The 12,943-nt window shown below is 39.0% G+C and overlaps 1 protein-coding gene across 10 annotated transcripts in view; it reads left to right on the top strand.

Annotated features, from left to right (window-relative positions):
- The window catches only part of Ralgapb (Ral GTPase activating protein non-catalytic subunit beta), a 93,541-nt gene that overhangs the window by 48,376 nt on the left and 32,222 nt on the right, over window positions 1–12,943 (top strand). For 6 of the 10 annotated variants that reach the window (XM_051187485.1, XM_051187477.1, XM_051187468.1 and 3 more), the window contains 4 exons: window positions 1,678–1,719; window positions 3,394–3,576; window positions 5,572–5,723; window positions 11,299–11,486. In XM_051187485.1, coding sequence (XP_051043442.1) covers window positions 1,678–1,719; window positions 3,394–3,576; window positions 5,572–5,723; window positions 11,299–11,486 — 565 coding nt within the window. The remainder of the gene's footprint in view (window positions 1–1,677; window positions 1,720–3,393; window positions 3,577–5,571; window positions 5,724–11,298; window positions 11,487–12,943) is intronic. The other 4 variants (XM_051187519.1, XM_051187510.1, XM_051187501.1 and 1 more) reach the window with 1 other exon arrangement.

The raw sequence follows: 12,943 nt of genomic DNA, 5'->3' as shown, positions 1-12,943 counted from the left end.
TATTTTCTGTTATCAATAGTAAGCAAACTATATATTCAGTTTTCTCTCACAGTTACTTCAGTTTTGTGGAACCTAAGAAATGGGGTTCACTTGCACTTAAGCCTCAGTCTCTCTCTGAAATTCATGTAGCATGATACTAACCATTTTAAAGCAGGCGATTCTGTGGCAATGAACACATTTTCAGTGTAATGCAACCCACCAGCTACATTTCCAAGTGTGTTTGTCACCCTGCAGGGAAGTTCCTAAGCTCCAGAGCAGTTGCTTTCTTGCCCACTCTCACAACCATCACATCCTCTGACAGTCATTGATCTTCATTTTGTTTCTTTAGCTTTAACCAATCAGGACCATTCACAGAAAGGGACCAGTAGGAAAATCACACAATGTATGTCATTTCAAGAGTGGCTATCTTTCTTACTTGAGTACTTTTTTGAATTTTAGCCCTTTTTTATGATTGCACAGCACCATGCTGAATGTAATTATTCAGGCAGTGGTTTGCCTGCTCATCAAATTGAGAGGTATTTAGACTGTTTCCATCTTTAGACTATTACTAGTAGAGCTGTTTGGATATATGGGAATGTGTATTTGTTTGGAATATCTGTTTTCAGTTCTTTGAAATATGCACTAAGGAGTGAAATTCTTAGGTTTATGGTAATTATGTTTAACTTTTGAAGAACTGTAGATTGTTTTCCACATCTACATACAGGGTTCCTTTCAGCAACATACAGGGTTCCATTTTTTTCCACATTCTCACTAGCATCTGAATACTTTTTATTATTAAAATGGAAAGAATTATTTTTCATGTACTACTTGGTGTTATAAAAATCAGATGAGATGAAAGTATAAAATACACTGTGGTCATATAGTGATACTCATCACAGAGTGGTAGTGTTTGAGATGAAGCTTAGGCCTTTACTTCAAAGTTGTCTTTCAAACTGTGAGAGACATAATAGACAAGAAAACTTACTTAGTATAGTCTCAACACCACTTGGGACTTAACTCAGAAATTCCCAAATGTAATATGTGAGAGGCAATTGCTGATTTAAATGTTAGGATAGCCATTCATGAGACATGGTGAACCATACAGAGAGCGAGGGAGGTGCTGCTCCCCAGGACTTGTGGTCCACTTTCAGTTTAAGATGCAATTAGCTTGAATGGAGCACTGCTCTGGACCTGTGTCATCATATATATATGGGCTAATATTACCTGATTGCATAATTCTCTGTAAAGATAAAGTTGATTAAAACCATCTGGTGTTAGAACAGGGGTGAATGAATAGATCAGTGGTCTATAGTTGAGACTTCATGACCATACTTATGTGGCTGTCTGGTTTTTAACTCTAAGGAGAAAGGTTAGTTTTTTTGACCGATGGTACCAGTAGAAAACTTGGTTTCATACCTGTTTTGTATATGGTAGTTACAAAAATAAGCTAAAAATGGATTGTAGACTTAAATGTAAAAATGTATTAGTTACTTGTCTCATGCTGTGACAAAATACCCTGACAAAAGCAACTTAAGGATGGAAGGGTTTAGTTTGGCTCACAGTTCAAGGGTCCAGTCCATTATGGTGGGTATGTCAAGGTGGCAGGAGCTTGAAATAGCTAGTCACGTTGAGTCTGCAGTCAGGAAGAAGAGAGCAGATGAATACTTGTGCTCAGCTGGCTTCCTCCTTTTTATGCAGTCCAGGACCCAAACCCAGGGAATAGTGCCACTCTCCTTTAAGGTGAGTTTTCCTACCTCAATATCATTAGTTGTTAGGGAAATATAATTAGATTCACATTGAAATACTATTACATACCTAATAGAATGGCTAAAATTCAGGGCTAGGAACTAGCTTAGGGTAAGAGTGCTTGCTGTGTAAGCATGATGACCTAAACTCATCTCCCCAACACCCACATAAAAGCTGGGAATGACCACATGGACCTCAGAGTGGCAAGTGGAGATAGACAGATTGAAGGAGTTTCCTAGCCTGTCAGCCTAGCTGAAACAGGAAGCTTTAGGTTGTATGAGAGACCCCACCTCAAGAGATAATGTAGAAAGTGATAGAGCTATGGGTCAAGACTACTTTGGGGGTTGAATAACCCTTTCATAGGGGTTGTGTAAGACCATCGGAAAACACAAATATTTACATTACTATTAATAACAGTAGCAAAATTACAGTTATGAAGTATCAACAACAACAAAAATTATGATTGGGGTTACCACAATATGAGGAACTGTATTGAAGGGTTGCAACTTTGGGAAGATTGAGAACCACTATGATAGGGAAAGCACCCAGCAGTCCTCCTGTGGCCCCTGCATACACACAGATGTATTTACTCATAGAAACTTGATACACACACACACATACACACACACACACACACACAGAGAGAGAGAGAGAGAGAGAGAGAGAGAGAGAGAGAGAGAGAGAGGGAAGGAAACAAACACAGGCTAAATTTAAAAAGACTTGACCATTCAAATGTTGACAAGGATATAAGGAAACTGTTAAATGAGAATGTTAATTATAATAACCATTTTGGAAAACAGTTTGACAGATCCTTAAAAATTAAATTACATGTATCTTATGACCCTGTCATTCCAATCCTAGTATATAAGAGAACATACATCCAGCCAATAAAGTGGGATGGATGTTCATGGCAAATACATTTGTAATACCCACGGGATGGAAATAACCCAGATGTCCATTAACAGGTTACTGGGTAGACAAATTGTGCTGTATTTATATACTGGAATACACTCAATAAAAAGTAAGAAATATTACAAAAATAGATAACATCTGGAAGTAATTATTTATGCTAAACAGAAGAAGCTAGCTAAAGATCTTTCCCCAAAGTAGATACTGTAGATCAGACACACATATCTATATATATAAAATATGGCAGCAGATAAGCAATCCTCACAAGAGGAATGGGAGGAAGCTTACAGAGGTGCATGAGGACATTTTGGGGTGATGTTATCTGATTGCAATAACAGTTCTTTGAGGTTACATACTTTGAACATGTGTAACTTACTATATAATAATTGAACCTTTAAGTTGTTTCACTAGACTTCTTGCAGAGCAAAAACCATCCCTGTGAGGTTGGGTTAGGGACTTTAAAAACACACACATGTTCCTTTGCTGGCCATTCCTGCACATTTTACAATATGGGTAAGTGCATCCAAAAGCTTTGGGTTTTAAGTTGTGAACAACCATGCTACCGTAAAGTACTGTTTTAGGGTTTGAAAATGCCACTTTTTTGTAGTATGTTTATAATATTCTGTACCTGTATATAAATAATATTTAAAAACAAGGCCTCTTGTGTATCACATTATCAGATAGGCTCAGTTGCAGAGCAAATGCTTGGTGTAGTGGTTCCTGACTAACTGGTTTTGTTCCTTAAATGGACATGCTTAGGTGAAGGTGATGGTTGACTTGGGAGACCGGAAGCGTGCCATCAGTTCTGTGTGCAGTTATATTGTATACCAGTGCAGTCGGCCAGCTCCTCTTCACTCCCGGGATCTGCACTCCATGATAGTGGCAGCATTTCAGTGTCTCTGTGTCTGGCTGACAGAGCACCCTGATATGCTGGATGAGAAGGTGAGCTTCAGTCATGAAACACCAAGTAGGACTAGAACCACTTGTTGAAAAAATACATTTGAAAGAGAATATGTGAATTTAAATACAGTGTCATACACCTGGAATGTATTTGTTTGATTTCAGTAGAACACTTACTCTTTTGAATATAACTTGTAAACTATTATCATGCTTAGATATGTTTTCAAATAATCCCACAGAGACGTTCTTTATGAAAGAGAAGACCTTGCCTAATATTTCTAAACCAGCGAGACTTCTTTTATAAGAATAAAATTCTCATTAGTTCTTGTAAAAATTCATTGTATTTTGAATATACTCATCCTCTTTTACTAAGATCTACCCTCATTTTCTACCTATCCAATTTTGAGACATTTTTCCATCTCTCTTTTCCCCCTATATTGAGTCTAGTTTGTGTTTTGTAGCTACTGTTAGGAGTGGGGCCTGCCCTGGAGTGTGGTCTGCCCTGGAGTGTGGTCAGCCTACCAATGATCATGTCATCAAAGAAAGCTGATTCTACCTCTCCCAGCAGCTGTCAAATGTGATCACACATGCCAGTAGTTCTCTGGATAGTGATAACATGTTTGCCCATTTCCACTGCCTCTGTGCTGGAATTTTGGTTTGGCTTGAGCTTGCTCAAGTCTTATGCATGCCTTCACAGTTGCTATGCAACTGTTGTATCTGGAAAAATATTTTTTTTTTTTTTTTTTTTTTGGATAGGACAACAGAGGAGATAGCTGTTAAAGCTATTTGGTTTCCTATTATCAAACAGAAGAGCACCTAATTGTGAATCTGCAAAGCTAGGGCACAGCTTGGTTATAAAAGTTACTTTTATTGAAACATTGTATTTCTCATAGGTTTCTACACTTTTAAATGGGCACAGATATCTAGTCTGTTTTTTCTGGTGCTGTAATTTCCTTGCAGGGAAGCAGGGCATAATGAGCTCAGTGACAATAGAGCTTCCCAAGGTCACTGGATATTTAGAAAAAAGATAGAGATCTTTGTAAGTAATATCGTGAAATCTAAGTTATTTTCATTGTTGCTTTTAAAATTATGGTATCAAAAACTGTTTACAGGACTGGACTTGTAGCCAGATTTAATGTAATGCTTGCTTAGTGTTTTTGAAGTGCTCAGTTTAATCCCTAACACTACATTAATCAGCTATGATGATCCTATTCCAGGCACTTGGGAGGTAGAAGAAGGAGGACCAGAAGATCAGTCATCTCTGGCTACATAATTAGAGGCCAGCCTGGGCTACATGAAACTGTTATAAAAACAGTTTTAAATAGAAATTAGTTTAAGATATTAATCATTGGAGTTGGTGATGGTGGTACATGCCTGTAATCTTAGCACTTAAAGAAGCAGAGGCAGAGGGTCAGCTTGGTTTACATAGTGAGTTTGAAACCAGCCTGGGTTCCATAGAGAGATTTTGCCTCAAAAAATAAATAACTAATCTCTTTGTTATATTAGGTAATCTGATGTATCTTAAGCCATCTGAATCTAGTGGAATTACTTCTGAATCTATTTTATTTATTAGCAGTTCAGGGTTTATGACAGACATGACAATTTTGTGAGCCCTGTGACTGGTAAAATTAAAACCTGTCATTAGTCTCTTTCTGAACATACACATTTAGTTCTTTTAAGAGGAACTTAATGGAAGTTTAAGTTTATTATGATACAAACATATCTGTTAAAGAGCATTAGAAACTGGAGCTTCACCTCCAAAATATAACCAGTGTATGAGTTCCTTGTCTTCTCTTAAGTAATGTATGTAAAAGTTGACCTGGGGTTGGTAAGATGGCTGAGCAGGTAAAAGTGCTTGCCTCCAAATTTGATGACTTGAGTTTGATGACTGAGTTTTCTCTCTATGGTGGGAGGAGAGAACCAACTCTCAAAAGTTGTTTTATGAACTTATGCACAAGCATACATACGCCCTCTCTTAAAGTAAATAAGTGTGTTTGAAATGTTTTAAATAATGATTCTATCTTTTTCCGCTTCTAGGATTGCCTTAAAGAAGTACTGGAGATTGTAGAACTGGGTATCTCAGGAAGCAAGTCCAAGAACAGTGAGCAAGAGGTCAAATACAAAGGAGATAAGGAGCCAAACCCTGCGTCCATGAGGGTAAAGGATGCTGCAGAAGCCACTTTAACATGGTATGGAAGCAGCTGCTGAAAACTGAGCTGTAACAGACGGGACAGCAGTGGTCTGGGCTGCTCTGTCCTCCTTGTTCATCATGGAGTATCTTGGCCCCTCTAGGGTGCTGTGTCTCCAGACACAAAGTTAAAGGAAATACTCTTTTTGTGCTCATTCTTAGACCAACAAGACGCCAGAAATTGGAGTCTTTGTATTTCTGTACTGGGTGATAACTCAGGTCAGATCATTTTGGAGCCAGGAAGTATCTTGGAGCTGCTCCATTCCCTTCTTTGATGGCTTAGCCTAGAGATGAGATGTGTTACAGCATCACATCTGATACCCAGTGTTGGTCACTAATACATCTTTTATGTTCTATTCAACTAAGATTTTTTTTAAACTTTCTTAAGGGCTTGGTAATAGAATCATGTAGATAAGTCAGATTTGGTTACTGAATGAATACTATCTGGTGAGTAGGAAAGATGAAAAAGAAACACAAAGTTCCTCAATATCAGGTGGATAAGAAGTACCCCAAAAGAAGAGATATAAATAAAATGGCAGGGAGCTGGGAGGAGGAAGTGAATACTTTGAGATAAAGTGAAAGCAAAGTAACATGTTTATGGACCCACATTGGCCCTTACTGAGAGGATGGTAACATTTAACCCATGAGCAGCATTGCAGGCAATTAAGAATGTATGTCACTTGGAAACAAGGGGTTGTTTCTTTGAAAGAATGGCAGAAAGAGCTGAGAAAGTTCTTTGTACTTGGTGGGTGGGGGGACTGGAAAGAGGATTGAGTTTGGGCACATCTGCAGATTGAAGGAACTGAATAAGTAGAGATTGCATAGATTCATAGAATATGTAAATAAGTGCCTTGTGCAAGAATAAATATGAATGAAAACCTTGAAAAACAGAACCGCAGAAAGGAAGAATGTCAGGTTAGTAAGGGCTGGCTTGAAGATTTGTGTGTAAATCAGCCCTGCCTGACATCTTTTATGAGTTCAGTGTCCTTTGCTTTTGGGGGTTATATTTAAATTAGTTGGCTTTGTTTCTGTTGTTCTTGGGCTTAGGTCATAATTTTAAGGATGCTTGTTTTTCTTTAGAACTGTACACTATGGTAACAGCTAGACTTTCAGTGCCTTTGTTGAGGTTTAGCTAATAACTAGAAAATTGGTGAAGATAGCTGTGACAGCATGTGCTTATGCAACGTATGGGCTGGGGGGGGGGCATAAAGTGCCATAGTACTGGGACTTGATGATATAACAGAAAGAGGAAGAAGGCTAGAAGATAAGCAAGGAGAATCTTGCTCACTAGGAGTTCTTGATTTGTCCATGCTGCAAGAACTTTGTTCTACTCTGGCCTGATTGTTCCTAAGAGGGCACAGTTGCTGTTGGGGACTGGCTATGTGTCTGGGGTCTTTCTCTCAGACTATAGTTATCTGAATGACTTGTCTTCATCTTTTTGCTGTCTTGTATCTACAAACAAGTCTGCCATGATGTCTTTAGTTTTCACTCTTCAATAGTGCAGAGGTCCATCTTGGTGGAGCATATTCCCAACAAGTTTCTGTTCTCCCACAGTTGCTGCTCGTCAGCATCACCATTGATTCTCTTTTGTTTTGATTTTTTTCCAGGTAGGGTTTCACTGTCTCTGGCTGTCCTGGAACTTACTGTGTGTAGATCAAGCAGGTCTCGAACTCTGCCTCCCAAGTGCTGGGATTAAAGGCGCGTGCACCATGCCTCCTAGCTTTAGTTGTTTTCAGTTGGGTTTTTGTTTTGTTTTGTTTTTTCTTCTTCTCTGATTTGTATGTCTGTCATTCTTCATGAGGTGAGCAACAGAGTCCAATAGACTATCTTTGTAAGGTCTCCCCACTGTCCCTTGAAGCCTCAGGTAGTATTCTGTACTAGGTCACCTCACTTCCTGCATGATTTCCATTTGCAGTCTCTCAACTCTTCCTGTTTGTCTTGCACTCTGGCTAAATCTTCAACACTGTTTCATCCCATTGCTTGAGTGATTAAGGCCTTGAGTACATCTCCCATTTCCTACCATGTCTGAATTCCAGTGGGGGTTCAAGAAGGTGATTCATTTGTTCCACCACTGCTTCCAGCGCTCCCTTGCCATAGTTGGGCCACTTGTAGTGGTGAACTGGGCATGCTCATACCTGCTTATGCATCGCTTTCCACCGACATCATACACTGTTCCATGCTCACAGTAAATCTAGCTACTTGTAGGAACCTCTTTCTGTCATTCTCATTTTTGAAGGCCCTTGGTTTTCATTACCTCTACACTCACTGTTTGCTTATTTTACATAGTGTGGAGTTCCATACTGTCATAGTCATACCAAATTTATTTGGTACGTGCCAGTCTGTCTTTGATAACCTTTATAATGTACATATTAACTTGTTGGGTTTCTTGACCATGGTATATTAAAGTATAAATTCACAATTTGTATTCTTAGAAGTCATTTCAGTGGTCCCTCTGCTTAAGGCACATTTACTAAGTGCTTAGCCTTTAATTTAGGTTTAGAGCCTAGCCTCTTAAGATTTCCCACTTCATTTCAATTATTAAAAGCTTGATGTTCTATATCAAACTAAAATCTCTTATGTTAACTTGTTCTCATTGGTTCTTACTCAGCCAGCGACAGTGTACAAAGACAATGTTTATATTTCTCTGGTTCCTTTCTGCTTGTGCTTTCACATGGTTTTTGTATTACATGAATTTGAGTACTTTTATCATCCTGTCACTCAACTGGTATAGCTTTGGCCATGTATCTCTCAGGTACATTACTGAGTACAGTGTTCTGTATGGGGCTGTAGAACTCTGTAGAAGAAACAGTATAGTTTATCAAACTCTATTGGGAGACAGCACCAAGACTTTGAGCACTGGAGATTTGCATTAAGTTAACTGGACTCTTGAGTCTTTTTCATGTTTTCTGTTGTTCTCATCCTGTGCTTATTTGTTTAGGAGTGTTGAAATTTCTCTTTGTAAGATAGTCCACATTATCTGTAGTCTTTTTAAATCCTAACTCTTATTCTGATATGATATGGTCTCTGCAGTTCTAATCTATTGTAGGCTTTTGGTTTGTTCTTAATTATTTTAACCACCCCCCTCCCCAGTCAGGGAGTTCTGGCTGTCCTGGGAATTACTGTGTAGTCCAGGCTGTCCTTGAACTCTCAGAGTTCCACCTGCCTCTGCCTCTCAACTGGGATTAAAGGTATATGCCACTACACCCTGCTGTTTTAAAAAACAAACCAAAACGTGTATTTGTATGTGTGCATGGGCATGTATGTGTGTATCAGAAGACAATTTTTGAGAGTCTTTTTTCCTTTTCATGTGAATCTCAGGGAATCTAACTCTAGTTGTTGGGATTGATGGCAATAGTCTTTGCCCACTGAGCCATCTTACTGGTTCTTGTTTGTTTTTGAGGCAGATTCTCACTTTTTAGCCCAAGCTAGCCTCATCCTGCCTCAGTTTCCTGGGTGTTGGTTGGCATTACAGGCATGAGCAAACAGTATGAGCTTGTTTTGTGTGTTCTTATTAGAACGCTGCTTATAGAAAGCAGAGGTTGAACCTCAGAGCATATCAGCAGAGACTCCCTGGAGGTTCACAAGGACCTCAGTCTGTATGTACAGGTTCATCATGACACAGTCAAATACTTGTCTTAATTTCAGAGATGTTTACTCAATATTCCACTGTAGTCACTACCAGGAAAAGAAGAATGTGTTAAGGCTATAGTAATGATTTCATTTAAGTGGCCTAACCTCTCCCAGAAGCCTGTTTGATAACATCATAGATCTTACACAGATCATGTCAAGTTCACCTGGTCTGTATGCTTTGTGACATCTGCCTCTGTTCTACTGGAGAAAGCCAAAGCTCTATTTTCTTAGTACTAGCCTCCTGGGGTGGCTCCTGTTTTCCACAGTCCACTGAGCTTGCTGAGTTCCCTTGTTGATTGACTTGTAGCAGTCTTTTAAGGAAGCGTGAAAACTGCAAGGGAGACCTCTGCTGGAAAACAGTGCCTTCCATCATCAGAGACCTTAGAGAGCTGAAACCAGGCTATCCAAGCTGAAGATCGATTGATAAATGCTGTTGAGGGTTATGGAGATGGCTCATTGGGTTAGAGCACTTGCTATACAGGGTGGAGTGCCTGGGTTCAGATCTCCAGTACCTGTGTCAAAAACTGGACATGGCTGTGTGTATTCCAGTAACCTCAATGCTACAAGGGAAGGCAGAATCAGGAGGATCATTGGGGCTTATTGGCTGCCAGCCTAGTTCCACATTCCGTAAGAGACACTGTCTCAAGGGGTTAAGGCAGGAAATGATAGAACAGGATATTTCATGTCCTGCATATATGCACCATCATGTATGCATATAACATGCAATACATAGTTACATTTATACACATTATACACATAGGTGTTGAGGAATAGTTTTCTGAACGGGATGCATATGAAAGGCCACATTGACATTATATGGTAAAAATCTTTCTGTTTAAGTACAGAATGCTTTTCCTTTGAGTTTTGGTTTATTATATATGATGGTAATAGAAATGGAAATAATGATGGTACCTATTTCATATGGTTATTATGAAACTATATGAAAAATGTATATAAAGTGCCTAGAACAGTACTTGATGTAAAGAGCTAGATTGAGTTATTAAGTTGATTGCTTATATGCATAAATCTGCATTCCCTCTCTGTGTGTGTAGTGTATACACACACTATATACACACACGCAAACATTTCTGAATGGTAAGTCTTGATCAGTGAAACTGCTTTTTAAAGCATTTTGTGTTATAGATTTATTTATGACAGTTTTGAGATTTAACTGTTAGTGCCTCAGGTTCCTTACCTGAAATGAGGATATATCCTGGACATGCAGGAAGAAGGCAGCAGGTTCCGGAATTTGGCCTCTTAATAATCACTTAGCTCTTTGGAATTTTAAGTTTTCTTATCTGAAAAGTGATGGGCGTTGGCTGATCATTTTGTCCCTTTCTAGGCCTAAGATAATTCAGATATAATAATCCTGAAACCTGGAGCACCCAAGCAGAGTTTTAAATGTATCTTTAGGGGTTTCCTGATCTGGACCTGTAGTTAGTTATATTTCCTGGTTAAAAGAAAGAATTTTGCTTGCTGTCTTTTGTTGAGATGAAGCAGGATTGGGCAGGCAGAAGAACAAAACTGCTGGACAATAGAAGCAGTTGCAACAAAATACTAAACCTGATTTGACCTTGAGTGTTCTTTCTAGCTGGGAGGGAACTGGGACCTAGAAACCTTGCTCTAACTAGGTGTTGAATGTGGTCTGTTCCAGAAAGAAGCAGTGGTCCTAAGTGAGGCATGCATGGCTGAGGGCAGTTCTTAGGCTAGTTGAAAGCTGTGGGTACTGTTTCCCTGCATCTGGGAGAGTGACCTTTCATTCTTGGGGTACAAATTCTACCCAGTATGCCAGGGCAATTCTTTTGTCACAGATAATAAATCTGACCTGTGAAGAGGAAGCATATCTGTGTTCAGTTAATTCAGAAGAGCAGAAGAGTATGTAGATCCAAAAGGTAAAGTTAGAATTTTCTTTGAGAATTAATTGTTCTTTATTCCATTCTCCGTAGTATCATGCAGTTGCTTGGCGCATTTCCTTCACCCAGTGGTCCTGCCTCTCCTTGTAGTCTGGTGAATGAGACCACTCTGATCAAATACTCCAGGCTGCCAACCATAAACAAGCATAGTTTCCGGTACTTTGTCTTGGATAACAGTGTCATCCTGGCAATGCTGGAGCAACCGCTTGGAAATGAGCAGAGTAAGTTGTAGTACTCTTAGCTTTCTCTACTGCTCAAACAGTGTGTTCTCAGTTCTGTCAGGGAAGCAAAGACTGTGAATCCCAAGTAACTATTTGTCAGAAAGACTTGAAGCTATAGGATAACATCACTGGAGAAACAGGTCAGAAAATAGACTATGCAAATAAAGTAGAACTGTTTAAAGATTCTTTACATATGCTCAAAATAGCAAAGTGTCTCAAATTTTTATGTAAAGTTTACCTTAGTGAGATGTTTTATATTTACTATTTATAAAAATCATTATTGTTCTTTCTTTCCTTATGAACCTTGGATCCTCCCCCTCTTCTCCCTTTCCCTTCACCCATCATTGTTCTGTTTCGGTTACTACTACCCACACAGGCTAGAAATTTGAAAAGTCATCTTTGCTTCCTCCTCCTGTTACTTATATAATTAGTCTCACTGTCTCTACTACCGCAGTGACTCTTGACTCTTTCCTCTGTATTCCTCCCAATACATCTAAATGAAAGAAAGGCCTTATTAATTTCTTACGTCAATTTGTTGTATTTTCTTTCTACCTGGTCTGATAGCCCCTTTGGCAGTTCAAAAATTTGCTTGCCCTTACCACTGCCCTCCTTGTACTATAGTGTTCATCCTTAAGCATGTAGATGTGTCTGCTAAAGAACCTTCAGTGATTGTTCATTGACAAGACATGCACTGTCCCTTAGTTAGGAGGATCACAGGGTGTGTGATTTGCCTAGGGTAACTTGAAAAGCATACAACTAGGATTCAAGTTCATGTTTTCCAAACAATACTATTTTCTGTTGTTGTACCACCACACTAGGACTCCTCAGTGACTAAAGACATATGCAAAGGTAAGTAGAGTCTGTGAGTCCTGTGTGGTTGCTGTGACTATAAGCAGGATGCCATGATTCTACAGAATGAGAGACCTAGCCCTGATTGCAATAAAAGGACACTATTTCCATCACATTGTGATTAAGTTTAGTGGTGTTAGTATGAAGTACGATGGCACTATTCATCATTGGTCAACTTTGCCTTTTATCCCAGCTGCCCTTTTCATTATCCCACCACCCTCCCACCCCTAATCCATCTGCTGAATAGCCTGCAAAATCCTAGTGTCTCCTTTAAGCTTCCAGGTTCTCTTGCCAGTTCTTTTAGGATTGCCTTACTTTTATTCCAAGTACTTATACTGCATAGGTAGTCTACAAAAAATAAAATTAAACAATGAACAATTTTATATAATTAAGGATATTTTGTTCATTGAAATAGTTAATAGCAGAAGAAATGAGATCATTTGAACTACATCTAATTCTCATAACTGATACAAAGAAAGGGAATAAAAAGGATCCTGAATTTTTATATTTCTACCCCCGAACTTACACTGAGAGGAAACAGTGCCTAGAGTTGCAGCACCCCGATCTTTGAGCAGATGTATGTCAACACTGTAGATATCCAGCCTGTT

Source organism: Phodopus roborovskii, unplaced genomic scaffold, assembly GCF_943737965.1.
Source record: "Phodopus roborovskii unplaced genomic scaffold, PHOROB, whole genome shotgun sequence".
In the NCBI taxonomy this organism is placed as follows: Eukaryota; Metazoa; Chordata; class Mammalia; order Rodentia; family Cricetidae; genus Phodopus; species Phodopus roborovskii.
This window is presented reverse-complemented; position numbering and strand designations above follow the sequence as displayed.